Source organism: Anticarsia gemmatalis, chromosome 27 (assembly GCF_050436995.1).
Source record: "Anticarsia gemmatalis isolate Benzon Research Colony breed Stoneville strain chromosome 27, ilAntGemm2 primary, whole genome shotgun sequence".
Classification (NCBI taxonomy): domain Eukaryota; kingdom Metazoa; phylum Arthropoda; class Insecta; order Lepidoptera; family Erebidae; genus Anticarsia; species Anticarsia gemmatalis.
In genome coordinates, this window is record NC_134771.1 from 1,432,791 (window position 1) to 1,460,742 (window position 27,952).

The 27,952-nt window shown below is 33.8% G+C and overlaps 5 protein-coding genes across 6 annotated transcripts in view; 4 read left to right on the forward strand and 1 right to left on the reverse strand.

Annotated features, from left to right (window-relative positions):
• The window catches only part of Pdk (pyruvate dehydrogenase kinase), a 70,565-nt gene extending 64,711 nt beyond the window's left edge, over positions 1–5,854 (reverse strand). Inside the window, exon 1 of the mRNA XM_076132030.1 lies at positions 5,580–5,854. Coding sequence (XP_075988145.1) covers positions 5,580–5,682 — 103 coding nt within the window. The 5' untranslated portion in view covers positions 5,683–5,854. The remainder of the gene's footprint in view (positions 1–5,579) is intronic.
• Positions 5,855–6,317: 463 nt separating this feature from the next.
• On the forward strand, positions 6,318–8,805 carry LOC142984504 (putative gamma-glutamylcyclotransferase CG2811). 2 transcript variants are annotated; one of them, XM_076132178.1, is made up of 5 exons: positions 6,318–6,476; positions 6,876–7,071; positions 7,369–7,474; positions 7,844–7,975; positions 8,575–8,802. In XM_076132178.1, exons 1-5 carry the CDS (start codon positions 6,414–6,416, stop codon positions 8,624–8,626), a joined length of 549 nt encoding a protein of 182 aa, XP_075988293.1. In that variant the 5' UTR covers positions 6,318–6,413; the 3' UTR covers positions 8,627–8,802. The 2 variants fall into 2 exon arrangements, with proteins under 2 accessions (XP_075988293.1, XP_075988294.1); XM_076132179.1 differs by having other exon boundaries at positions 6,329–6,369; positions 6,874–7,071; positions 8,575–8,805.
• Positions 8,806–9,009: 204 nt separating this feature from the next.
• On the forward strand, positions 9,010–11,296 carry LOC142984480 (G patch domain-containing protein 4). The gene is made up of 4 exons (XM_076132115.1): positions 9,010–9,173; positions 9,535–9,686; positions 10,165–10,439; positions 10,739–11,296. The coding sequence occupies exons 1-4, from the start codon at positions 9,128–9,130 to the stop codon at positions 11,274–11,276; spliced, it is 1,011 nt and encodes a 336-aa protein (XP_075988230.1). The 5' UTR covers positions 9,010–9,127; the 3' UTR covers positions 11,277–11,296.
• Positions 11,297–11,507: 211 nt separating this feature from the next.
• ND-B17.2 (NADH dehydrogenase (ubiquinone) B17.2 subunit) lies at positions 11,508–13,762 on the forward strand. Its single transcript, XM_076132069.1, has 4 exons — positions 11,508–11,679; positions 12,402–12,543; positions 12,925–12,981; positions 13,308–13,762. Exons 1-4 carry the CDS (start codon positions 11,579–11,581, stop codon positions 13,440–13,442), a joined length of 435 nt encoding a protein of 144 aa, XP_075988184.1. The 5' UTR covers positions 11,508–11,578; the 3' UTR covers positions 13,443–13,762.
• Positions 13,763–16,744: 2,982 nt separating this feature from the next.
• Positions 16,745–27,952, forward strand: part of LOC142984666 (uncharacterized) — a 36,050-nt gene continuing 24,842 nt past the window's right edge. The window contains exon 1 of the mRNA XM_076132416.1: positions 16,745–16,984. The gene's annotated coding sequence lies outside the window, so the exon portion shown is untranslated. The remainder of the gene's footprint in view (positions 16,985–27,952) is intronic.

Here is a 27,952-nt window from a genome sequence, read left to right on the forward strand (position 1 = left end):
TTTAGACAGCTGATAAAAGTTCAGACGGAGTTTGATCAATTCGACCCCCAAGGGGACAAAATAGGAGTTGAAAGTTTGTATGAAAATTCTGTCCTAAATCACAAAACAACGAAGTTTCCGGACAAAGTTAGTTAACTATAAAACTGTAAACTTTATAACCCTAACCTTACCACGATCAAATCTGTGGGCGTAAGTATTACTATAAAAATCCATTAACAAAAGCCCACAAACAGTTTTACAGAGCTCATTCCACGACGACCCCCGTTACGTAAGCTGACCTTCTCTCAGTCTATCTACAATCTAGACTTATACATGCACTAGATCTAGACTTACGTAAGCAAAGGTTAAAGGGCTTTCAAAAGTCAAGTGTCTTTAGTGCTTATAGTCCAACAGTTTAGTAGAAAGCCTTCTATGCAAGGTTTTTTGGCTAAGGTATACAAAATTAAGAATTTAGAACATCAATAACTTGCATGCTTATGCAGCTGACAGTGGCCTGTTTAATACAGCTACTTTATATTAAAAATATCCCAAACTTTTAACTACATATAAATAATATTACGCCTTTTTCCTATAAGGATAGGCAGAGACCAAAGAAAGGACGATGGTACGATCCTTACAAACTTCCCTTGCTTCTTTTTATGAGTACTACGCACCTGATCTTTTTTCAAGACATTATTATACACAAATCGTGCATGCCAAAGCTTTCTACTAAGTTGTCGAACAATACGTGTTTGAGTAGACATCTTGAAATATTAATTAGCCCGATTTTTGATGAGTTACAAATTCTAAGGAGCTCTGGAGTATAATCTGTATCTCCCAATTAATCTACAATTTACCGAAATTGACATTAGTATTCTATCGACCTGATACTTTTTTGGAACATTGACAAGCGTATTAGTATATAGTCTTATTTACTCGTATAGGAAACTTTATATTCCAATACGCCCACGACTGCCTACGAGCCCGGTTGAAGGCTGCAAGGATTATTGGATTCCAAGCGTAGGATGCGTTCATACGCGCAAGGGATGGAAATCTAATGAATTCACATTAGTTGCTTGAAGGAATTTCATTCATTTTGCTGTCGGGAATGAAACGGAACTGATGTACAAACTAGGATACCTATTTGTCACCTAATCATTAAATAAGGAGTTGCATTTTAAATATATTTTTTGTTCGCGGTTAACTAGTGTCTAAATAAATGAAGATAAAATATAAGAGAGAACCAATAAAGATATCTGCGGTCAAGTAGCTTTTAATTATAATTTAAATAGTATAATTCAAGATAACATGAAGGAAAACAAAGATAAATTAGATTAAATTTGGAGTCTTCAAGAATCGGAGGAACAACCATTTTGAAACTAAACTGTCTCATAATATAACTAAGTAAATAGAAATTTTAAAACAAACTAGTTTTTAATTTCCCTTCTTCGTTTCTTCTTTAAATATAAATACAAACAGCCTCTTCAGCTTCTAAAAAAATGGCCGTTAAATTACTTAAAATCTACAAGCATAATAAACGTGCCCTTATTTCGCGATAACAGATCAGAATTAATCTTATAAAAGGGTTCTAAAGGGTCACTCAAAAGCGCGGTTTAATTTAAAACACGTTCAATCGTTTACCCTCGGGATAAATATTTGAAGGTCAGGCAACTCGCACGTGTGTTACATTTTATGGATAAAGAGATGAATGGAGAATAAAATAGTCTCACGTCCTTTTGAATGAAATATGGGATGTTATTGCTTAATTACTCTGTTTCAGAACACTCTATAAGGTTTGATATGTTTTAAGATATTAACCTAAAATATATGAGACCTAATGATTTGATGATCACTACATAACAAGAAAACGACTCACCCCCGGTTTCTGAGGTACATTTAGCGGTAGTTTATCTATTCAATAGTGTCAAAACTCATATAAAAAAACGCTATTGAATACATAAACTACCGCTAAATGTACTCAGAAACCGGGGGTCAGGCCATTTCAATAAAAACGTTATGTTATAAAATGTCTGTCTCGACTCAAGCCAAGTCCTTGAAAGTCATTGACTCTAGGCACCAACAATAGAAGTCACTATTATTTGCACTATCATTTTAGTTAATCAATTTTATTAAGCCTCAATAAAGATACAAGATACACACAAAATTGCATTCGCGTGATTATCACGTGAACATATTTAATACAAACTACTGCCCGCGTATTCGAATGCATAAAAAGAGAAGATTTCTTCGAATAAAAAGTACCGTATACTTTAATACCGATTATAAACTAACTGTGTACCAAATTTTATTGTATTCCGCTCAGTCGTTTAAGCGTAATTGAGTCACAAACATATAGCCAAACATTCGCACTTAATGACTTATAATATTAGTAAGATTTATCCATTAATCCAAATCTATAATTCAAGCTTGGGTAATAAGATTATTGTGTATTGTATTAACAGAATAAAACAATAAAAACATGACAATAACATCAAAACAATGCGGTAAATATTATCAATGACAAAGCATTGTAATACCTATCTATACTAATATTATAAAGCTGAAGAGTTTGTTTGTTTGATTGTTTGTTTGTTTGAACGCGCTAATCTCAGGAACTACTGGTCCGATTTGAAAAATTCTTTCAGTGTTAGATAGCCCATTTATCGAGGAAGGTTATAGGCTACATATCATCACGCTACGACCAATAGGAGCAGAGTACCAGTAAAAAATGTTACAAAAGCGGGGAAAATTTTGACCCATTCTCTCTTATGTGACGCAAACGAAGTTGCGCGGGTCAGCTAGTCTATAATACTCATATAATTACATGGAGTGATAATGTTATTTAGGTCAGTTACATACTGTTGCTATAATTAGTTTCTATAGGCAGTGGCCAGGCCAGTGATGATCTAAAGGCCTAATTTCTCCCTCATTTGTGAGGAAGACTCTTGGGTGACTTAGGACCAGTGAGAAAAAAGTGGGTACAATTTTATTCTATAGAAACGTTAAAATAGAAACAGGAATACTCAGATGGATACAACAAATGTACATACATAAACTCACTTCTTTTTCCGATAGCAGTAGGCAGAGACTAAAGAATGCTACTTGGTACGATCCTTACAGACTTCCCTTGCTTCATTCACATTTATTCATGTTGTCATACAGGACTGCTGTTACGAGTACTATGCACCTGACTTTTTTCAAAACATCGCCGATTTGATCTATGTATGTATGTCAGATGTCTTTATAGGGCATACCCTTCTGGTCTGTTTTCATTTATAATAAAACAAAATTATGTGAAAAAGGATAAATTAAATAAATTTATTTTTGGGCTGTAGCTATTTAGGTCTGCATATAAATAAGTAGTGCAAAACAAAGATAGATCATTGCATCAAATTCAAAATACATACACAATATTATGACCAAACAACGAGTAAAAGATTGTATGTTATCTACGTAAGTACTACAAACAATATAAACAAGTAACGCCAGCCCTGTACATCACAAAGCGTCCACAAATGACTCAGCAACACGTATAACATCACATTATCGGAACTGTGTTAAAACACATACCTATATTATAACACACTCAAGTCTGACCCACATACACATTGAACAGATATTGTGTTTGATTCAATTTATTTATAAATGGATTGCCATATTTAAATAGAGACTAAAATTGATTTCCTACTGTATTCAAAACTAGAGCCCGCCTACAACTTTATCCGCGTGGAAACAATTCCCGTGTAAATCCCGATCCCTTGAGAACTACAGGATAAAAAGTAGCCTATGTATCATTCTGGGTCTTCAGCTGCGTATATACCAAATTTCATTGTAATCAGTTCAGTAGTATTTGCGTGAAAGAGTAACAAACATCCATTCATACATACAAACATTCTCACAAACTTTCGCATTTATAATATTAGTAGGATCTGTATACTATGACTGAGTATAATTTGTAATTTACAAGTGTGTATATGTATGTGTGTTACTGGTGGTCCTGTATAACAAGACATATGGATATGAATGAGGCAAGGCAAGTCAGGATTGTACCAAGTGGTGTTCTTTGGTCTCTGCCTACCCCTATGGCAAAACATTGTCATATTGTGTATGTGTGTATCTCTGAATAAAAGTGCTGAAAAAACCTTTGGATGTTTGAAATGCAGGTATATTATTCCAAATGAACATACCTAGGGTATTATATGAACATGTGCATATTTAATTAAACAAAAAAGTAGATTGATAGTAATAAACTAATTTATTAATTAATAGATAATATTCAATTAAATTACCTACATATCTTTAAGAGAATTCATATGAATTACTTTTTTATTTAATTCTTTTCATTAATTCAATTACTTTTCTGATAACCAATTGCATTAAATAACTATTAAGTTGACATTAAAGAACATTCTTTAAACAATTGATTATTTAAAAAATACATATACATACTTTCATTTAAATAACAAAACTTTTTGCTCTATTGAGCATAAAAGAGTCATGATAAATGATGTAAAAACAATAAATAAGACCTTCTGACTGATAAGCTGAATACTTTAAAACAAAATGGAAATTAAAAGTAAAAAAACCTATAAATTGTGATGAATTTACATAGCATTAATTACTTCACACTAAAAAGATAATTATATTGGTTCAAATTATTTTATCTCATTCATTGCCTATTTAGAGACATAGTTCTAGACTAAACTTATTAAGTATTATTTATCTTAAAATGTACCTACTATGTTATATTTAATGAACCTAATTAATTGAATGAATAAATTTTGAACATTCATTTAATTTTTTTATATCTTTTTTAATGATGTTTTTTACTCTGTTTTTTTTTATACAAATTTCACACAGATATACATCTATTATGCCAATAGTTAACACAACTATGGTTCACACCACTACCTGATACTAAAATAATCCAAGAAAATCAAATGCAATGGAAACAGTCTGAACCAAAACAGCACAACTTAAATTATTTTTTGGGTCAGCTTTTTAGCTCATGAATATAATTGAAGTAAATTTTCCTGTTTGATGCTTCTTTGCATTTATTTTTGGCTGTATGTTTGGTGCATTGAGCAACAGACTCAGAGAAAAAAAAATAGTGCTTCATTCTCATTTATGGCCATGGGCAATTATCATAACAAATAGCCATCAGCCTGAGTATTATTTCTTAAATTATGCTTTTATATTATTTTGCTTTGGATAAAAACATGTAGCATTAATTAACTACTTTATATATTAGTTCTTATTCTTGTTTATTTCACCAAAGAATATACATTGAAATAAATTCAAATGAAAAAAGTGCAGTTTCGTAAAGTACTAAAACGACATAAAAAAGTATTTAAGTATATAATTGAGCGTATTTTTACGCGCCCCAACACGGATACGTATTATTACGCGTATATCCGTAACACTGGGAAATTACTGGAAGCCTTATAGCATCAAGTGGGCTATATCCGATGGGTGCAATAATAACAACAAAAATATTAAGGTCATACGCAAAAAATGGTCAGCAACCTTGACACGACGCAAAACAACTTTTATGAATGCACAACACCTAAATACGTCACTATAATAATTAAATCACTTACCAAAATCTATAAATTGTTTTATAGACAGCGGCGAAGGGTTGAATTGGGAGTAGAAATCAAGCATTTTCGTAACATTGCTGAAAATAGCGCCCGCTAACCTCATCTTGAATAACTTTTTTTAACGATTTGTAAACAGAAAATATCCAAAATCCACGTCAAAACAAATTCACAGTCACAGGTAAATAGAACACATGGTTAACATAATTTATAAATTATATCGTCGCCGGCACAGACTTTCCCCGTGCGCGCAAATTTTCGACTGAACTAGTGTTGTTCGCATTTCTCGCTTATATAGTGTGACGCGCAAAGTGAACTTTGCCCTGTTGTGCTGTGACAGTTTTGTTATTGTTTTCTAGAACAAAAATGTAAATAAAAAAGTTTTTATCTAATTTATTTGTATTATTTATTCAACGTGTAATTTTATTTAAAGAATGTGTAATAGTCTTTTCTTTTAAATAAATATCCAGGTCTTCCAGAATAATCTCGGCAAAATGGATCAACACTATTCGACCTGTTCAGAACCTTGTGAAAAAAAACTTTATCGTTGGAAATTAAATAAACGATTTCTTTTAAGAAATGTAATTTCTGAACACTGTAACCACAGTGTTATATTAGTAACAATGTTTACAAAGTTTTATTACAAACAATGGTAATATGACTTTATCATAAAATTGTTTCAAGCCTAAATAATTATGATCAATGTTTTGAGCACAGCTCTCAGCTGTCTTTCTGTCAGTTTGACATAATAATAGGAAAAAAACAGCTGTAGTCGGCGCAGTGTTTAAATTCGAGGAAAGTATTATTTTATTTATTTCAATAATGGTTAACACATAAATGATTGGATTTCTAGCCATTACGCGTTTACGCGAGACAACAAATGTCTGCATTGTGAGATTTGTGAGTTATTTCATTCGTACTAGCTGTCAACAGTGAATTAGATAGTAGTAGTTCAATAGTTTTTTTTAGTTTGTTTACTTTTTTTATTACTCATACCCTAGATCTATTAAATTTGATTGTTACATGGAGAAACGTAATTTTTTTTTTAATTTTCATTTTCGAAAATTTCATTTTTAGTTGTAATTTGCGTGTTATTTTTATCAGTAACAATATAAGTAGTAAATATGTAATATCTTAATGGCAGCCAGTTTAGTTACTTGATACTAAATATCATAAATGGATCAAACACTTTTAAACATAATGATAATTTTCATAAAGACCATTGTATTACTCAAGCATTTCTTTCAGTTTCCATTTCATAAATTTATAGTTAAGAAAACCTTCTTTCTCACATTGCAGATGTCACACAAAGTATTTGTCTATGGCACACTAAAACGTAATGAACCGAATCATCACTGGTTAACAAACAAGGAGAATGGTGTGAGCAACTTTGTAGGAGATGGTGTGACTGCTAGCAAGTACCCGCTGATAATAGCCACTCGGTACAATATACCGTTTCTGTTGTACAGTCCTGGGGAAGGACATTATGTTAAAGGTACCTTAAAACTCACTTTTTATCAATTTTGAGTGAAGACCATCCTATAAATGCAGTGTTTTTGAGTTCTATTTTCTAGTGTCTTTTAAGTATATATCTTTCTAACCTTGTAAAGCATAATTTTCAAAAAGTAGGTATTTCTATTTATTTGATTTAGAGATGTTTTTTCAATGATTCATGAATTTCTTGAGTAATTTACAACTTATATAGGCCATGAGACATCTTAAGTTCTTCTAACTATTATCTTATACCAACCTAAATTGGTAGTACTTAATTTTTGTTTTAATTAATTTCCAGGAGATGTATATGAAGTGGATGACAAAATGTTAAGTAAACTGGACATATTGGAGGACCATCCAAATTACTATATCAGAGAAATGGATGATATCAAAGTTTTTAATCAGTAAGTTTGCAAATTTTATTTTACCTACTGCTGAGCAAAGGTCTCCTCGCGAGTGAGGGAGGGATCAGGCCTTCAGTTCACCATGCTGGCAAAGTGCAAATTGGGGACTTAGTATGCCCTTAAGAATTATATTAAACAAATTTTTTAGGTATGCAAGGTTTCATCACAATGTTTTGCTTCACAAATTGAGTAAACAATTACTATATCTAATACACACATAACTTGAAAGACTCATTGGTGTGTGCATGTTGAAATTTGAACAACACTTTTACATAACACAAAAATTTGCTTATGGTACATAAGGCAAATAGTACCATACCACTCAGCTATCATTAATCATTTAATTTATCCGACTTTCTGTTTTTCCAGGTCAACAAACAAAGAAGAAATAATCAAATGCTGGGTATACTTCCTAAAGAAATTCAAACCCGAACTCCTGAAGCGGCCTACAATGGAAAGCTACTCATCCGCAGGTCCTCATCAGCTGCCTTACATGGAGAGGTCTAAAAGAGATCCTAGTTATAATCATCATAATGAAGTATTAGATGTATAGGTCAGTGTGTAAAAGGTTTTTTGTTTTCGGCAATGTTGCTTGGCATTGCTGGCAACATGTTGCATATAAAAAGTTGTGATTGTTCATAAAAAGCTGCTATAAATTCGACTATTGTGTATTTTTTTCGAGCAACCTGTATTTCTATAAAGAGACGGGTTTTTTTTTTTTTGTGTGGGAATCGAACCCACGACCTCCCGTTGCAGTGGTATCGGCGTGGCGACCTAAACCACTGCGCCACGGAGGCAGTCAAAAAAAGATATTTTAAAAAGAAATGACTAAATATAAGGAACCTTTTGAGTAGACATTGAATAGAATTGTAACTTTTGCTGAGTGTTGCCGATATTGCTATATTTTGGCTTACGCGACAATGCAGCAAAGGAAGCTTACGATTACAAACTTTCGATAGTCATAATGAGACTAAAGTAATCTTATTTTTTAAAACCTTTCACATGCTGTACTTTAACTTACAGACAAGATTTATTTTATGTAATTCTAGGTTTGTAAAAGTGAGTATAGATTTTACAAATTTATTTTAATTTTTTTTCAGCTCTAATGAATCGACTATAGAAGATTTGGATGATGTTATAGTTAAGAAATGAACAAAATTATAATTTTATAACATTCCTTTTTATACCTGTTATATGAATTTAATATTAAATGTTAATATATTTTGTTATACCTATATGTAGTTTAATTTTGTAACCAACGACCCAAACTTCATTTTAAACTAAAATAACTATTAATATTGACTTTTTCATATAAAAGTAATATTTTCATACATTTAACTGCACCAAAATAGAGAATCAAAATTTAATAAATATTAAATGACAAGGCTTTTCTTAAACAAAATAAAAAAGGTGTTTATTGTCTTTTTTTGATTTTCTGCTGTACGTTGCAAATAAAGCTCAAAAGACTAGAGTTTATAACAAGCTTTTTAAACGCGCGTTTATTTGACATTGACATTTATCTTACAGCTGAAGCTTTGACATAAAGTCCAGCATGCGTTGTTTGAGGTTATGTTTTGAAACGTAGTACAATTTTAAATTAAGTAAATAAATGTAAGAAACATAAGCACTATCGAGTATCCATTAATAACAAACATGGATTTTGCGCGCAAACAACTGGAAAAATACGGCTGGTCCGATGGTAAGAATTACAAATGTATTGAAAAGTATTGAAAATAATCTACTTTGCTTATCAACTTCTAAAGTTTTTTACGCAGTTATCTAACTATTTATAGGTAGTATATTGTGTATTAAAGACAATTAAGGTACATTATATGCTATATATTCCTTAGTTTACTCGCGAACAACACTAAATAAAAACAACATTCAAAATATTTACGTAAAAAATATCGTATCTACTTCAATTTTAATAAATGAACACAGCTTATACTAAACTCATTAATCATTAAATAATAAGATAAACACTTATACTTTTTAATATTTTCTCATTAAAAACAAGAGAAAATGTGAACTTTAAATGTATTTAAATTGACTCCTTTCAGGCAAAGGTCTTGGCAAGCATGAGAACGGTATATCAGAGCCTATCAAGCCGAAGTTAAAGCGCAGTGCAGCTGGCATCGGTCACGACCCTGCATCAGAGTTCAATGAACACTGGTGGACTGCTCTGTACGATAAAGCTGCGGGAAATGTAGAGGTAAGTCTTTTACAAAGCCTCATTTCTGGGTCTGGATTCCTGCTGAGGGTGATAAATAATACTATTTTCTGGAGGTGTAAGGGCCAGTTTCACATCTTAAAAATGAGTGACTGATAAGCTATTTGCTAGATAAAGTATCATAAAAATAAAGTAAAATCAAAAGTCCATCTGGTACTTTTTGATTCTAATCCATGAGCAGCAAAACTGGCCCTTAGTCCATAAGAAGTTATGACTCAACCCTATCCATACTTAAATATAATTAATTTTAAGGGCCACTAGTAAATAATATGTATAAGCTGAGCTGGCAGGCAGTAGATGAAATAAGTTCCAGGGTTAAGTTTCTATTTTCACTCCCCATTTTAGAACTAGGTTTATGATATTGTTTTCAAAGATATCTATCAAAATTTACTCCTATTGTTAAGAAAACCTCCTACTTACTTTTGCAACACAACTAACCAAACTATCTATCTATTCACAGATCAAAGAAAAAAATGGCAAGACGAAAAAAATAAAAACAAAAGACGATTTTCAAATAACAAACAGCACTTGGAAACTAAAACAGAAACCTAAAGATGAAGAGAATGAGGAACAGTATTCAGACTTTTTCGTCAGGACCGCTGTTCTCACTAATGGGGGGAGTAAGGTTGAGAAAGTAAGAGAGTCTGAGTCGGAGGGAGAGGAGGAAAAGAGAGATGTGTTTAAGATGACCGATGAGGAGCTGTTTAAGGCTTGCGAAGGAAGGACTGCGCATAAGTAAGTGAAACAAGATATTTGTAAAACTTGAAGTCATTTTAACTGTTATGGCTACCTGTATTGCTAGCTGGTAGTAAATGTGACAGTGGTGCTGTAGTCACAGGTTTGAATTCCAGGCCAAAAAGTAATTTGTGAATGGTCTAGTATGTCTCTGTGATTGTTTAGAGTAGAAAGATTGAGACCACAAACTACTGTCATTGCACACAAAACTGTTAAACTGTGCTAGTAATATAGTAGGCAGATTACTAAATGTGTAACAATAATCCTGAAATGTAATTTGTTTTACATTCTATTTTCAGGGGCGCACGTCACGGTCTCAAAGCAACAGGCAAACTCGCCAGAATAGCTCAACAAGAAGCCTTATTACTGACAGAATCAAGATTTAATGGCTACTCTCACGTTAAAAAGTTAAAAGATAAAGTTGTCGAAGAAATGACCTTAAATAGCGATTCGGAAGTCACAGAACCTAAAAAGAAAAAGAAGAAACGAAAACGCTGTAATAGTAATGAAAAACAAAATGAAAATATTCAAGGAGATTGTGATATGGCTGAATCAAATGAAGTGCCTTTGCCTGCCGACGAAATGATACAAGACGACAACGATACCAGTGTAATAAAAGAAGTTAATTTTAGTAAAAAATCTAAGAAATCAAAACGAAAAGATTTTAGTAATATTGAAGTTATTCAGGAAGAAGATGAAAGTATGGTTCCTAAGAAAAAGAAAAAACAGAAAGACGAAGTAGAGTCTGAAGAAGCAGTTCAAGAAGAAACCGACACGATAGAAGTTGTAAATACGAAAAAAAGTAAAAAGAAGAAAAAGAGAGACGTTGATTCTTGATGTTGTGTAATTTTAATTAATCAATAAATTATGTACTTTTTAGACAATGTGTTTTGAACTTTTCCTTGTCGTACATTGACTTTGTGCTAAGTATCTACATTGGTAAGCGCAAGCAATTTGTTTAAACATCATCAAACGCAGGAATATTGAAAAATAGTAGATATTCGATCGAAGCCCAGAGGAATTTTACTTCTACTTGGTAGAATTTAAAAGAGTATTGCTAGCAACACCTGCCAAGTCAACTGTCAAAATTGACAGTTCAATATTTTTCGACGGGATACGGACTCAAATTTTCGTGAAAAATGTCTTTAGGAAAGTTTCTGGCGCTCGACAAAGTCGCCAATTTCTTTAACATCATCAAACAGAATGGTGGGATCCGCGGATCCTTGTACAAACTGTACAGGTGAGGAGAAAATTAAATTATTATGTAATTGTTTACAGGTTATGTTTTGTACATATTTTGGCAAAGAAAAAGGTTTTGCGCATTTCTTTTCTTCAGCATTTTAAATATATACATACTATATGTGCCATACTTACAGCTTTTCTCCGATACAAAGCTATGGAACGCGATATTGTCGACAGTTTTATTAAGTCTTTGCAAAAGCTCACGAAACATAATAAATGTCAAAAGTAGAACGTTTTTCAATGGATATAATAATCTGGTAGTAGTAACCAAGTTATAAACTGTTCTGTACCTGTGTAACTATAACTGTGTGTTATAACTGTTAAAACATCACGACAACAGTATCGTAAAAGGAAATATTATTTTCAACAACTTGGTATACACTTGAAGGCTATGTATTATTGTCATTCCTTACATTTTCATTATGTATCATTTGCTTGCAAAAATAAGTTGTACAGTACTTTTAGTGGTGAAGCATTTTATAAAGGTAAAAGTTAATCTCACACTACCAGCAAGACTTTCTACCTGAAAGAAAGAATCCTAGAAGAATCAAACATAAGTTTCAGTCATCAGCAGTGTGTTTGTATTAGAGCTTTCTAAATCCCTTAGGTATATAACTGTTTGAAAAATTAGAAATGTATGTTTAAATCTTTCCATATTAGATGCTGTTTCTTAAGGACATCATTATGTAAATTTATTTTCACATTACAATCTGTTTTCAGACAAGATGAGTTGAAAGACGGCACCCTGATTGGTGAAGACAAGTTTGGCAACAAGTACTACGAGAACCCTCGCTATTTCTACGGCAGGAACCGCTGGGTGGAGTACTCTGATAACTACAACATGAACTATGATGGCAGTCAGGTAATTCTTGTCTATATAATATACGTACTTACATGTATTTGTAAGTGTTTGTGAAATGGAGTTTATGATGATCTTTAAATAATTGTAGTATATCTAATAAATTTGCAGTATATCTACATATAGACATAATATATAACTTCAAACCTGTTATGCCTAAAGGTGTATGCAATGCTATGCCATGAAATAGGGCCATTCTGCCATTTACCATGCACTCTAAAATTTTTGGGTTACTATTGAGTAATGTTTTAAACAGTAATAAAAAAGACCAATAGCACTTTGCCCAACCTCTGAATCAAACACAAAACTTTGTGAAGACCATGTCTTTGTTGATGTTTGGTCAATTCTGATGCTGTGAAATTAACAATATTATAATAATTCCAGGTTCCCGCTGAATGGTTTGGTTGGCTCCACTACAAGACCGATCTACCACCTCACCAGGTAAGACAGTTATTTACCTATTCCTAATTCTTTACCTACTAATATTCTGACATTCTTTAACAATTTGTGGGATGGCATTTAGACCTATTTTACGACATTTTTTGGTACCTACTCTAGTACTCTACATTTCTTTGCAAATGTTATTAAGCTGACCTTTGATGGTCTTGATCAAGTTCAAACCTTACATGTAGCAAAATTAAATATTTTACTGCTGCATCTACAAATACAGACTGGTTTCATTTCTTTATTCAGTCCTTGGAAGCATTTAGTGCTTCATTCCATTCTTAGTCCTTCTAGCTTAATATGATAAATTCTCATAATTCCAGGACCCCAGCCGTCCTAAATACCCATGGATGGCGGAGTTCACAGAGAATATGTCGGGTACCACTGGACAGTACACCCCCTACAGTACCACCAGGTCCAAGGTAGACCCCTGGGTACCACCGTCCAAGAGTGCTTAGATGACAAAATATACTGGACATTTTCACAAGCAGGAATAACAAGAGAACTCATTGTTGTTTTAAATGTAAATAACATTAAAGCTTGCAAATACATGTAAAAACTTTATCTGGCCAACACCTGTATCTTGAAAAGCGCCATAATTCCATACTAAGGAATTTGGCGAAAAGCTAAGTTAAAGTTTTCAGTCGTCAAGCTTTTTTGTTATTCTGCTAGTGACGCCATCTATGTTTGTCCATTCGCAACTATCAACATCGTTGTCTACAATTTGTAATTTATTTAGTTTTAAGTAGAAAATGAATTAAAATGCGCATTCTTGTTATTTGTTTGTTTTATTTAGTAATTAACCTTGTGTTTGTGAAACTATTATTTTCTTCGGTGTGATCACGCAAAGTTGGTATGTGGAAATCGAACCCGCGATACGCTGTGCAACAATAGTGTTATAGTCGTACATCAAAGAGTGCTCCAAGGCATCCCGAGAACAGAAAAGTGCTCTTACGCCTTGCCATAAATTGAATTAATTGTTCTTACACCCTGAGGAAAAATACTAAAATACCTATTTATTTATTCGTCAAAAATCCTATTTCCATTTCTGTTCTGTTATCTATGTATATTTATTAGAGAAGACTTAATTACTTATGAAAGATGCCATGTCATGATTGTTTACAATTTTGAATTCAATCTTTCTCCTAGCCTTAATCCTAGCGGCTATTATGATCGGTATCTAGTCTAACCGGATTAAGGAGTCCGATTATCCTTAAAACGACTGCTATAAAATCAATGTAATTACAAAGGATTAAACGATTGTATAATTATAAAACCAGTCCTTATAATAATTTCTTAAATATTAGAATACTTAAATGATTATTCCCGATTATTAATTTCGAAGATTATTTTTATTAAAATGGCAGACATTTTTTTACGTATATGAACGACTTGTCAACACTATGTATTCGTCATATTATAATAAATATAATAAAATAAACAATGCTACATCTATAAAATACACAGGCCTAGCCTAATTTGGGACATATTGTAAACTTCTCCATTCCATCTAAATAGTAGATAACGTATTTTTGTTCAAAATAAACTTATAAAACTAGTGAACAATTTCGCGCGCAAATCTTCAAATGACATTATGTTTTTTTCAGAGATTGAGCGCAGTGTAGATAACATTTGGGTACGGTTAATTCTTACACAGTGCCTGTTATTATTTCTACTTGAAACCTGTTTGGCATTGCCACGGCGCTACGCAGTGATTGTCAAAGTTTTATACTAAGTTAAGTAAGAGCTTTTTAATTGATTTATTAATTTCGGTTATTTGTTTGGGTTAATAGAAGGTATGTTTTATTGTCCATATTTGTTGAGGTTAAGAGACTGTCTTGTTTACCGAATTTAAGGTAGATTTACTGTATTACTGCTTTGGGTCTGTGTTATTTTCAATACGGGACAAAGGAACTGACCAAGAGGATTTATAAATCCAAATTCAGTTTCGAAATTTAAAACAGTAGTTAATTTTCTACTCATTTAACCTTAAATAATTTGATCCTTCTAATTCGTGCAAAACTTGCGTCTTCTTAATTTTTCTAGTGCGTAAATCAAAGTCAAAGTCAAGTATTCTTTATTTCATAAACTTTAACAAGTATTTGAAATCGTCAAATTATTTTTTATCTACCACCGTTTCGGAAAAGCTGTTGCTCGTGAGAAGAAACGGCAAGAAACTCACGGCTTGCTCTTCAAAGATCTTCAAAGAAAACACATCAAATCTCATTAACCATCTTTATAAATTAGACAACAGTTTTCAAACATCGCTACACACAAGTCTATAAATAAATATTGCCATTTAACTGAAATCTGTTACAGTTGCTGAAACCGCGTACATTCATCAATGTCATGTTATATGGGGCACGGATCTCCCGCGGAGGGATTTGAAACAGAAATAGAAACAATGGTAGTATTATGGTAATACCTATGGATATACTGTATAAATAGGTGCTTCTGCTAATACTTATGCAAGTACCTAATAAGTAAGTAAGTCTAGGCGTGATTTAAATTGTTTTTAAAAATTTTTTTTTAGTTCTTCAATCCAAGCAAGTAAGAAATAATTAGCTGCAGCGAAGAGATGATTTTAACTGACACGTATGTTTTGTAAAACGTTAAATATTTCATTTCATTTTAGAGATATTGTGTAGCTATGTAAACGAAGCAAGGGAAATTTGAAAAGAAGGATCGTAAAGTGGCGTTCTTTGGTATGTATTATATAGTTGTGTATGTACGTTACATTATGTCGCTCTCGTAACCTTAAAACAGGAGTTAAAATACTTCGTTAAATTGTTGTTATATCAAATAATTTGTTTGACAACAAAATATACAGTAAAACTTTCCTTTTACGCCATTTACCTCTAATCCATTTCACATACATAAATGGAAATAAAAACCCAGTCTAAACGTAACCCCTGCATTGTATTAAAAATACAATAAATCATCCCTCATTCGCCATGGCCGTTTGAGAATAGCACAGATAATTAATTATCCACCCTCGCTGACCTATTTCAGTCAGTAGCCGTTCGTTTTAAATGATTCTATTATTTTATAAATGGATTCGCTAGTTTTTAATGACTTTTGTTGTTTAGGAAGGCGAAAACGTGATTAGATTTTTAGTATCGTGGTATTTATTAAGATTCGTTAATTAAGAAACAGATAATACGCTTGCCTTTTTACTACTGGCTAAAAGTAGCGTAGAAGTGTAATATTATTTCGAGAAAGAGCTACATAAGTAAAGAATTATCAGATTTATTCAAGTGGTTTATGCTAGCTATGTAATAAGTTCTTTGTGAGGACTAAGAATTTCCAAGCATTGAAGGTAATGCGTTAGAGAATCGTTCAGCTGCCATGTTTTAAACTCCAATTTAATTTAATTATTTTCAGTATCGTAGCGAAGCAATAATCGAACTTGCAACCAAGTAACTCTAAATACACCCACGGGACAAAACTTTGAGAATCATTGCATCGAACCAACTGCCCACAATATAACTACAAGCATACGACTTAAGACAGAGCTTTTGATTTACAAATATTTGAAAACCAACCTTAATATAAAGTAATACAGTTGAAATTGTAACAACAGTAATGAGAACTATGGTCACACTAATGCAATTTGAACAACACAAGGAATTATGAACTTTATGTAATGCAATTAGGGTGGAAATTGGTTTGTTTGATTGCAAATACGGACGAAACTTTTTTTGCCAGCACAGGTAAAAATATCTCTTAACTCGGCTTACATTCAGTGAAAATGCGACGCGGCGCGGACCGTACGCGTCTCGACAAAAAGTTTTTACAACTTTTCTAACTTAAAATTAAATGTTTTATGTGAAAATCTTTTGATATTTGTCGTAATTTGTGTTCTAGTTAGTGAGTGCGCAACCGTTGTCCATTTGAGATGTGTATACGTTCATAAAACGGTTTCGAAATAGTTCTGTGGTGTGCAAAAGGTGTGCTGTACGTTTTCAAAACAGGATTTTGTAATTTAAACAATTTTATGGTAAGTTTTAGGTTATATTTTTAGTGTAATCTGAAGTTAGTTTATCATTTAAGCGTGTGATTTTACAGCCGGTGAGAACAAAGGCGTTTCGTGGTAAACTAGTTTTGAAAGTAAGCGGCATATAAAATTTTCGTTAGTTGTTAGTAAACCGGTAACGAGGATGTTTGTGGAGGATCTGTGCCTGCTCTTTTTTTGGCGAAAAGTTTTGCGTGGGTGGCAGATTGTCCATGGCAGATGCGTTGACTTTTTTTTTAAATATGGCTGATTGTCGTTTTCATTTAAAGTTATGAACTTTGACACGAATGCTTTTGTTAAATGGAATGTAGGTTCATTGCGTGAATGTAATTCGACCTCCGGGTAAAGTTTATAGCTGACTTTATGTTACTCACGCTTAAATGGAACCATTTTAATTAGTTAGGATTGAGATCGTTACTTTAGCAGTGTAATGAGAAAGATTAAATACGAATGATGTACATAAACGTTTTCTTTATATTTTTCGTCATAAAACAATAGTCTTTATCAATTACCATAATAAAAAGTTAGTTTTACCGATAAACATAAAAGTTCAGTTTGATACGAAAGAAATTTACGCTGCTAGCGATATCGTTTTCAATAATCTATCATCTCTTCAATCTATCTTCCATTAGCGATAGACTTAGTAAAATAATCATTATTTTAAATGAAACAAAAAATAACTGTTTTCTTTTTTAATTTCTTCATATAATTATTGCAGCCAGGCACAGGTATTTACACGCTCGGCCAGAGTTGAGGCCCAGGTAATGAACATAAACTGCCAGTTGCCACTAGCTTTTTTTTATTGAATGTAGGGGTGAGACGGGTTACTATGGCCTGGGGTGTAGAAATTACAATAATAATGGATACGAATAATCCGTAAGTTATGAATGTGGATAAAGCAAAATAATACAAAAAACAACCTATCCTGTACTCCAAATGTGTGTGTTTTAAAGTCATTTTACATTAAAAATAATTAAAAATAAAATGCCAAATTATTGGTTTTAAAAAGGACTAAGTGGCTTCTTAAATTCCGAGAGAGACGCTGACGGCTGATCAAAACTTTCGATTTGTTCCGCATTCGCCTCACTCGTTCGCCTCACATTCCAAAAAAATCCTTTTTCGCCCCATGTTAAATTTGATTCTTGTTTTGCCCCACTTGAAAAGAGTATGGTTAGCACACAAATTGATTCTACCTAATTGTCTTATGGCTAATGCGACAGTTTGTTATGTCTGGGTTTAATTTATCAATAATATCAAGGAATTGTGTAGGTATGTTGTTTCTTTTTTATCCATTAATAGGATGTAAATTAATGGTACAACATGTATGTTCTCCCGAGTGCTGCCGAGGTCTCCATAAATGATATATAACTGTTTGAATGGTTTAACAGTACATTTAAAAGTGCCATCTCCGATAATGTTCTATATTTTGTATATATTTTCTGATTTCTTGATCAGCAAATGCCAATATTCTTGTTTTATTATACCCGTAGTCAAAAAGTAAAAAGTCTTCATAAGCCTTAGGTATTTGAACCTCAGAGGCGTTAAACGTTGACTTTTTAAAATTTTGAGATTTGTTTCTCGCATTGTAGAGACCAATTTTAATTTTCGATAATTCTGGTAAAACTTCAACTAGATCTGTACCTCTGTTTTTCATCCTTATTAAGCATTCATTATAAATTGATGTGATGGGTTTACCATCCGCAGATGCAGCGTCTTGTTTATAACGAAACAATTCTTCTTTGATCAAATTTTTTGTCACATTAGGTTTGCAAAAATTGTGTTGCAATATTCTATTTACATGATTGTAAATGGTAACAACTCCACCTTTACATTTTTTATTTACACATCTCGACGAAATAGTACCATTTTTATTATTTCTCCTTTTTACGTGTTCATATCCGTCGAACAGAAGCATAGGGTCGCCCCGTATTGATTTAATAAACGATATGTTTGTAAGGGATGTAGATTGAAAAGGTTCTTCCATTTTCAATTAATACTTAAAATAAAATAATGAACGTTAACTAAATTCAATTTGAATTAGACACCTCTTTGCACTTTAACTCAAACACACAAACAACGAATGAGTACTAATTCTAATTACCTACATTTTGCTATGTGTCGCCCGACCCTTACTGATAATGTCCCTGATTGGCTGACCACATTTGACTAAGTAGTCTTCAAAAAAAGGGTTGCGATCCGATCTATTGTCTTATTTTGTACCTGCTTATAAGTTTGTGTGCTAAGACCTGTAATAAAATATCAATGAATATTTATGATTTTTTAGGCTGTCTGTACTAAAACAGTATAAATCTGAACTCATAAATATTCGAGGCGAATCAAGAACGAAAACTGAGGCAAAACAGGAATAAAAGCTTTAATTAAGAATAAATATGGCATTCGGGGCAAAACAGGAATAAAATGTAGGGCAAATACGGATTTTTTCATGTGGGGCAAATCATCGCGGGTCGAATGCGGAACAAATCAAACTTTCAAACGATATCCCTGAATAGATCTTTGTGCTGGTAAAAAAAACATCTTTGTCTATCTATCGGTAAAAACTGCTTCAAGATCGGTCCAGTAATTTGTGAACCTACCTACCTACATACCTATCACGAATAAACACGAATAGTAATGGAGAATTTTTACAATTATTACTGTCATGGGAAACCTCTCCAAAATTCCGTACGCACTCTAATATTATAATCAACAAAAAATTTAAACAACACGGTATAAACGAGTGGGCAATAAATTCGCGATGCAAGTTTTACGGTACTTATACGTGTCAATTATAACCTCTATAAACATTTATAACAATATAACAGGCGTAAAAAAATAGTAAAATGTTGTTTTGAAGAGTTTAGCGCCTAGTTTAACTACTACTGAATAAGTGCCGGTTATTTTATCAGAAGGAATTCTGACAGAGGCTTTCATACTTTTGCTGTCACTTAATCTATAGGATAGGGTATCTAACACTTTTCCGTATGCCGTGAAACTGGCCTCAGATAAACCTACAAGTATATTATTAGGTATGCAGAAATGATTCGCTCTGGCCGACTGCTTATCATAAGGTCGTGGGTTCGGTTCCCATGCCGAACATAGCGCTATTGGGTTTCTCTAATTTCTGTTAAATACCTAATCCTCTAGGTACAGCTAAAAGTTATATACTGAGCTTCACCTGACCTGATGTTTCTATAACCAAAGTTTAGAAAAACTCTTTTCTTTTATAACATTTGGTGTTTCTTTATGATTTATCCATATTTGGAACCTGATGGACTTCCAAATATGGTAAGGCTAGCGTACAAACCGCGCACGATCAAACTATGATCCTTTAAATGCAGCAGCAGCAAACGCAGTCACAACAAATGCTGAAAATCTGAAATAGTTATATGTAACCATAAAAAATACGTTATATGTAACAATAAAAAGGATACCGAAATCTCGTCACCGGTTACCAGAGTAATCCTGAATCTATTTCAAAAAATATTATCTTCAAACGAACTTTACGATCTACATATTAAACAAAAATAAAATTCTCAAACGCCATCTTTAAACTAGAAAAACGCGGGCATCTTTTTTTTTTAAAGGCAAAGGCATGCATCAGCTGCTCGGCCTACGAGAATAGTTTAATAGTCGATGCCAGTTTTACGAGTATCGAGTTAAACATATGGCATTATGAAGACATGCCATGCTTGTTGTTGATGTGACATTTTATTTTGTTGAATGTAATTTATTTTAATAAATATTGTGATGTTGGCAATGCTGCTTTAGTCAAAACGTAATTAATTAAGAAAGGTACATACGTTATTCCTCTTTTGTTTTGTCTTAATTTTAAGAGTGTAAAGTCAAAGCACAAAGGGTAGAGATGTATTATGAAATATAACTACTTTTTGTTCTTTATAATTTGAGTCTCATTTTATAGGGGGAGGTTTGTAAAGCTTATTGCCTAATACTGAGCCTCAGGATACAAAAACATTTAAAAAAAAATCCATTACATGATACTTTGCCCGACTCAGGAATCGATCTACAGACCACAAGATCTGCAACAGCAAATAAACTACAGGCGAAGTTTATGTACCTAATTAAAGTAACATTTCTAAATTGTCTATTTAGCTACTCGAGAACCAAATCTGCTTACCTCTCGATTAGTATTCTCATTAGTTAATTACTGTAATTTAGTAACCGTCGGTTTAGAAACAACTCAGTGTCTAATTAAATAATAATACACCAAAAACTAGCTTAGTTAAACCAAATGAAGATGTTTTTAAAATAACAGAAATCAAATCATTAAGTTTCTCATTATCGTACCCATAGACTCATTTCGACTGACCATTACTTTTTTGTCTATGGTGATTTCCGCTCCAAATTTTTTGACAGGTAGATTTTTTATAGAGGTGTTTTTGTTGAATTGTCTATGGTTTTTGCGAACCCCATTATGATGAGGTTCTCTATGCTTAAAGGAACAATGAAAAGGATGCCTATTATTATTTTGATATACTAAATTACCATGAAAAGCCTGTATTCTTGAAGAATATTTGCTCTTTTCTTGCTTAAATAAACAGTAGCTGTTACGCATTTGAACTCCTATTGTGAAAAAGATGGTGTCTCTACGGAACATTAACTTCTAATTGTACAAAAAAACGTGCATAATTTCAAGCTTTTAATAATGGCTTATTATCTTCTTTCCTTGTAATTCTAGAGTCCCCCGTTGATGTGGCTATTACAACAATTTTAAGACCCGAGAATTGAACCCTAAGCCCTCGTGGCTAATCATTTACACTCATACTATGAGAATAAAACTAAGATATACTTTGCATACCTTCAAGAACTGTTTTAAACAACTCTCAAGCATGCAAGGTTGCATCACGATGTTTTCCTTCACCGTTGGAACAAGTGATAATTGTTTCTAATACACACATAACTCTGAAAAATCATTGGTGTGTTTCCTCGGGTTCGAACCTAGAACCACTTGCGTGGGCGGCAACTTTTTCCAAAAAATATCTTTGACATTTCAAAAAACTTACGCGCCAACTGGAAAAGGCGCGCATTCCATGAACAATGTAAGGCAGAGAGTATAGAGCAGAGGCAATGGCCTCGCCATTAGTTCCGAGCGAGGGAACACGACACCCGACTTGATAACTGTGAGAACAGACCAATCACTTAATATATCAATAGACGGTAGCGAATATAACTATTTTTGACGAGCTAAATTGTAAAATATCAGAAGAAAAGTTATCAAAATGTATTTCTTAATAGTATGTTATATTTGCATGCCTGAGAGTTCTTTAAAGCAGTTTCGTGAGGGTATGCAAAGTCCCCAATCCGCACTGCTAGCGTGATGGACTTAAGGCTTAACCCCTCTCCAATTCGAAATGAGAGCCGTGCTCAGCAGAAGGACAGAGAAGGGTTTGAAAAATAACATGAATATTTCCTACCCACAATCCTTATAAACTATCAGCTTATAAAAAGTTCAAATTTCTTGTAACCCAATAACAATGATCTATCCTTTTCTATCAAAAGAAACAATGTATGTGTTGTCTCATTTCCATGAAACAATAAATTCCTTTACGCAACATTTCTTGGAAGTGTATAATTACAATTAAAAGATAATTATTTATAAGTAAACGGACTGTTTGAACTTTAAACTGTATCATGGGAATTGGTAAGACTTGACAATGAAAACAGAATAAATATCTACTTAATTTAAATGTCGATTTGATTCCCAAGTAAATCAGATATATGCTCTGGTAATGGTTTTGGGGTGTAACTGTGTATTGTGTATGTTAATTTTAAGTCTCTCTATGCCTTTTAGTACGAAAGTAATTCGGTACTAAACTACTAACCCTTATAAATAATACATGACACGCGCAACTACGCTTGCGTCACATAGAGAGAATGGGTCATAATTTTCCCCGCTTTTGTAACATTTTTCACTGGTACTCTGCTCCTATTGGTCGTAGCGTGATGATATATAGCCTATAGCCTTCCTCGATAAATGGGCTATCTAACACTGAAAGAATTTTTCAAATTGGACCAGTAGTTCCCGAGATTAGCGCGTTCAAACAAACAAACAAACTCTTCAGCTTTATAATATTAGTATAGATATTAGTACAGATGAAATGCGAAATTAATACGATAATGATCTCTACGAAAATAAGCGTAGACAGTCCTTTAGAGACTAGAGGTATGAAAATAACAGATTCCAGTGCACAAGGGTTTTTTTGTAACTCAGTAAGTAAATAATTTAATACTCCTTTTGTGAATTTCCAAAGTGCTGCCCTAGACCAAAATAGTGACCACGTCGCAGCATTTAAAAAATATCTGTAAGTTGTAACATTTAAAAGAATTGCCTCAAGAAAACGAAACATATAAAATTTTATCTAGTTAGTTAGTTATGAACAGGAGGCATATGATTCATATTTTTAATCCAGATAATAAATTCTCTTTTAAAACTTATCACTCATTAACTCAGTAACTAACCACTATCAAATAACACAAAGGTCTACTGTGCAAACAGTAAAGTACTGTTGAACGATATTATATAGAAGTAATATATATCTGCAAGAACTTATTGCACGGCGGTGTGCCAAAATCAATAAACGTTTGTGCAACTGAAAAACAATGTACGGGAGGTTTTTGGGCACTATTTTATAAGTTAAAAGTTATGTAAGTGTGATTATGTGTTAACTGGCTCTGTGGCGCCTTCGGTAGTGAATGTTACTGCCTCGCAAGAGGTCCTAAGGTCGAATCCTGGGTTGGGACAAAAAATATTTTCTAAAAATTCTGAAAACGGCGGCCACTTTCATTGCAACTGTGTAAGACTTTGTCTATAGTGTCGAAGTGTGTGCAATACACAGGTACACTCTCAAAATCAAATCATTTATTCATTTAGGTCAAATATTGACAGATAGTCGGTACAATTGCTGAATCTACCACTTTGCCACTCTCATTCCTTTACTCTCATAGCTCGGGGTGGGTTGAGAGGACCACTAGTAAAGGATTTTTGGACCCCCTCCTTTCCCCAGTCGCATATTCCACGCCGGCAAAGCGGATGGCTAGTCAGCATATATTTCAATAACAACTCGTACACAGAATTCTTTAGAAAGCAACAACAAACATAAGTATGACACAATTTTGCCAATTGTCCTCGCGACGTTTAATTGACCTCGGGATCATTGACCCCTGTCGCAACTCATGTTGTTAATAAGAGCGAGTTTCATGAACAAACTCTTGTTATTCTTATTTAAAGATCTTTGTAATTGTTTCTTGTGTGTGTTTTATTTTGGTTAATAGTATAATTATATGTAAAAACCTTGGTACCTACCCATTCAGTACTAGTTAGCTACTGCTCAAACTGTAAACTCCTTATTCCTAAAGATACGTATTAAATGAATTGGTTTTTCTTGCTTTTTCATACGTACATGCATAATATCACGCCTTTTTTCGATAGGCGTAGGCAGAGACCAAAGAACGCCACTTGGTACGATACTTACAAACTTCCCTTTCTTCATTCACATTTCTTGCTCTTATTTCAAAAAATTAGGATGTATTCTATAATATTCTTAAAAAATAAGCTATCATTTGACCAAATTAGATGAAAACCGGAGCATCAGTTCTATCGTGTAAATAATTTTGACATATTTAACATATTCTCTACCCATTAACCGTCAAAACTGTTTATCCAAAAAATGGCAATTTGGCCCAAAATTTCTTTTTTAAACTAAATAGTATATCGAAAATCGAATCTACTACTTCACCACATATCAAACCGCGTAACCTCTCCATTACTATAACAACCATATCAAAAACAGAATCGAATCTAGAACTGTCCAATTAGCCATAACCAAAGTCATGACTATTTCAATTGAACCATTTATCCTATAACACATAAAAACGACCATAATATACTTTCTCTTGACCGACCATGGGAACTGGAGGTATTGTGTGTACGATTTCGTGAATAAAGGCTTTATACATTGGTTACCAACCGCCTCTTTTGGTAGTGTATTCGACAACCGCGCAAAGTTAATATATAAATAAACTAGTTTTTTCCCGCGACTCCGCGTGGTTTGTGACTTTCGACAGAATTTTCATACATACTTTTATCTCCTACTTTATTTCCTTGGGGCTAGACCTGATCAAAATCCTTTCTTAGCGGATGCCTACGTCAGGACATCAACCTGCCAAATTTCGGGCCGATCCGTCCAGTGGTTTGGGCTGTGCTTTGATAGATTACTATGTCAGTCAGTCACCTTTGAGCTATATAGGTATATATTTAGATAGATAAAATTAATTATTATATCATTGTGCAACTTACACACGGTCTCTTGATTCCAAACTAAGCAGAGCTTGTACTATAGTAACTAACTAACTGATAAACATACTTATATACTTCTAAATACATACTTATATAGATACATTAACAACCAGGCACGTCACACAAATGTTTGTCCTGTGTGGGATTCGAACCGACCACATGCAGCGCTATTGCGGTGAAGTGACCACGACCGACGTTAACCATTGTACCAAAGATACCTCGGGTCGGGCCAAAATTTATTCCTGAGATTTTCTGTCAAGAAATTCGGTTGAAAAGAAAAGAAGTTGGGTTCAAACCTCCGTGCCTCGGATAGCACGTAAAGCCATCGGTCCTGCGCCTGACCTCTCACTGGTCGTGTCGGTTATCCGTCCCACCAGACTATGAAAGTGAAGGAATAGAGAGTGTACCTGTGTATTGTGTACACACTTGGACACCATAAACTAAGTCCTGCACCATTGTTGGCTAGTGTCAGTGAAACTGGCCGCAGTAGCTGAATATCGTCGACTTTACTACATAGTCGAAAATGACGTTCGCTTTTTTTGCGAAATATCCGCCATTGTACACACGCCTTTAAACCATAAAAATGTTTATGCTTTCTCCAAACTAAAATAATGTGAAGTTTTGCGAACATGTAATCAGTTAAATTATAGTTCAAATGATGGGAACAAACGTTTCTATTGCTGTTTATAAACAATACATTTGGGTTTTGAAATGTCTGAATGGGTGTTTCTCGAGGTTAAGTCATGCTACTAAGGTCAGTTTTTAGATGGGTAACCGCTTTTATTTGAACTGGGCGTCTCGGTGCTTTGGAGGGCACAATAAACGTCAGTTGTTGCCAATTAAGACAACAGTCGTTAAGCCATGTCAAGGGTCGTCGAGTGGCTTGAACAACTTTGACACTAGGTTGACCACTAAACATACGATAAAATAAAATAAATATTATCTAGAAGTCTAGACTGACGTCTAACAACTAGCCGGGATGTTTTCAGTGCAGTATTTACTCTAAAAAAACCTAATTAAAATCACTCCCTAAATGATTTCCCCGCAAACACAGAAGATTCTATGGTCCTTTTGCATAAAAAGTTTCTCACCTCACTGACCATATTCTTCCAGTGATAAAATATACACAATACTATTTACCTACATAATAATATCTACTAGCTCAAAAGTACCTAAACCACGGTTTTTTTCCCTATTTCATTCAAAAACTGTACCTTTTTGGCAACAATGTATCAAATACAAAAGTAACGATATGTCGCCTACTTGCCTTTGTTCAGTTAGAAAGTTACAATACGAACCTTTTGCAGGTAGACCATTGAATTCAGAATATGGTTACAAAGACTTGCTTTTAATGAATTGCTAGGTTTGTAGCGGCTCGCTACATACAGCGACATCTACTGGGACCAGCGCGCAACCAACCACCACGCGCAGTGTGACTGACGTCACAAGTCCTAGATCGCGCTATCGAAGTTTACACTGCAACTGACTATATATACAAGTTCCCGACTACAACGGTCGGGCAGCCTAGGCCCACCAGGCATGATCACCTCGCCTGGTCGGAGGATCCTCCCTTTGTGTTGGAGGAACATGATCACCCCGTTCCTCCACAGGTTTAAAATGGATTAGATTTATGTATGTACTGGAGGCCGCACGCGACTTCGTTCGCGTGGAATCCCTTGCCGTGTAAATCCCGATCCCTCGAGAACTCCGGGATAAAAAGTAGCCAATGTACTGCCAATATAGTTTTTACGGAGTCCGGTAGAGACGCTAAACAGATCGGGTAAAATTTCTCGATAGCTAGCCGGTTGTCGGTAGTCACTGGTTGTAGAGAATCGAGCTACAGAAATCCTACTAATCCTACTAATATTATAAATGCGAAAGTTTGTGAGAATGTATGTATGTTTGGATGTTTGTTACTCTTTCACGCAAATACTACTGAACCGATTACGATGAAATTTTGTATGTAGGTAGCTGAAGACCCAGAATAACACATATGCTACTTTTTATCCCGAAGTTCCGGATCGGGATTTACACGAAAAGGGTTTCCACGCGGACGAAGTCGCGGGCGGCCTCTGGTACAAAATAAAGTTTACCTACGTATCCATGACAGGTTGAACCTTACCCACAAAAATAAGAAAGATCATAATAATAATACTCTATGTGTAAATTGTTACCTGCTTAGACCCTTTTTTATACCTTCTCGAGGTATTTGAAAGTAGCGGTATGTTAAAAGAGATTATAACAAGGGTTTTTTTTGGTTGAATTCTTAGAGATGAAGATTTTATTCTGATGGTTTTGGGTGCAGGTCAAATATTGGACGCAGTTTGGCGAATGTGAATCATAAATAGGCTTATTTCTTTAAATTCTTGTGTTTAAAGTTTAAGATAATAGAGTGAGCTGTCTGCAATCCATTGGACTATAGTTAAGGGTATTCGTATATCTCTGCCACTACCTCGGGTATTTATAATGTTGTGTATTCATCTTTCATAGCTGACCCGTTGCTTGCGTCACATAAGAGAGAATGGATCATAATACTACCCGTTTTGGTAACATTTTTTACTGGTACCCTGCTCCTATTGGTCGTTGCGTGATGATAACCTTCCTTAATAAATGGGATATCTAACACTGAGACGAGAGAA

What these genes read in the sequence shown, in the direction of transcription:
- LOC142984504 (XM_076132178.1), top strand. Translation starts at nt 6,414, where the DNA reads ATGATTGGATTTCTAGCCATTACGCGTTTACGCGAGACAACAAATGTC. An exon ending in ATGTCTGCATTGTGAGATTT is followed by an intron (nt 6,477 to 6,875) that starts GTGAGTTATTTC and finishes CTCACATTGCAG; the next exon opens with ATGTCACACAAAGTATTTGT. An exon ending in GATATCAAAGTTTTTAATCA is followed by an intron (nt 7,475 to 7,843) that starts GTAAGTTTGCAA and finishes CTGTTTTTCCAG; the next exon opens with GTCAACAAACAAAGAAGAAA.
- LOC142984480 (XM_076132115.1), top strand. Translation starts at nt 9,128, where the DNA reads ATGGATTTTGCGCGCAAACAACTGGAAAAATACGGCTGGTCCGATG. An exon ending in AAGCTGCGGGAAATGTAGAG is followed by an intron (nt 9,687 to 10,164) that starts GTAAGTCTTTTA and finishes ATCTATTCACAG; the next exon opens with ATCAAAGAAAAAAATGGCAA. An exon ending in GAAGGAAGGACTGCGCATAA is followed by an intron (nt 10,440 to 10,738) that starts GTAAGTGAAACA and finishes TTCTATTTTCAG; the next exon opens with GGGCGCACGTCACGGTCTCA.
- ND-B17.2 (XM_076132069.1), top strand. Translation starts at nt 11,579, where the DNA reads ATGTCTTTAGGAAAGTTTCTGGCGCTCGACAAAGTCGCCAATTTCTTT. An exon ending in TCCTTGTACAAACTGTACAG is followed by an intron (nt 11,680 to 12,401) that starts GTGAGGAGAAAA and finishes ATCTGTTTTCAG; the next exon opens with ACAAGATGAGTTGAAAGACG. An exon ending in CCGATCTACCACCTCACCAG is followed by an intron (nt 12,982 to 13,307) that starts GTAAGACAGTTA and finishes TCATAATTCCAG; the next exon opens with GACCCCAGCCGTCCTAAATA.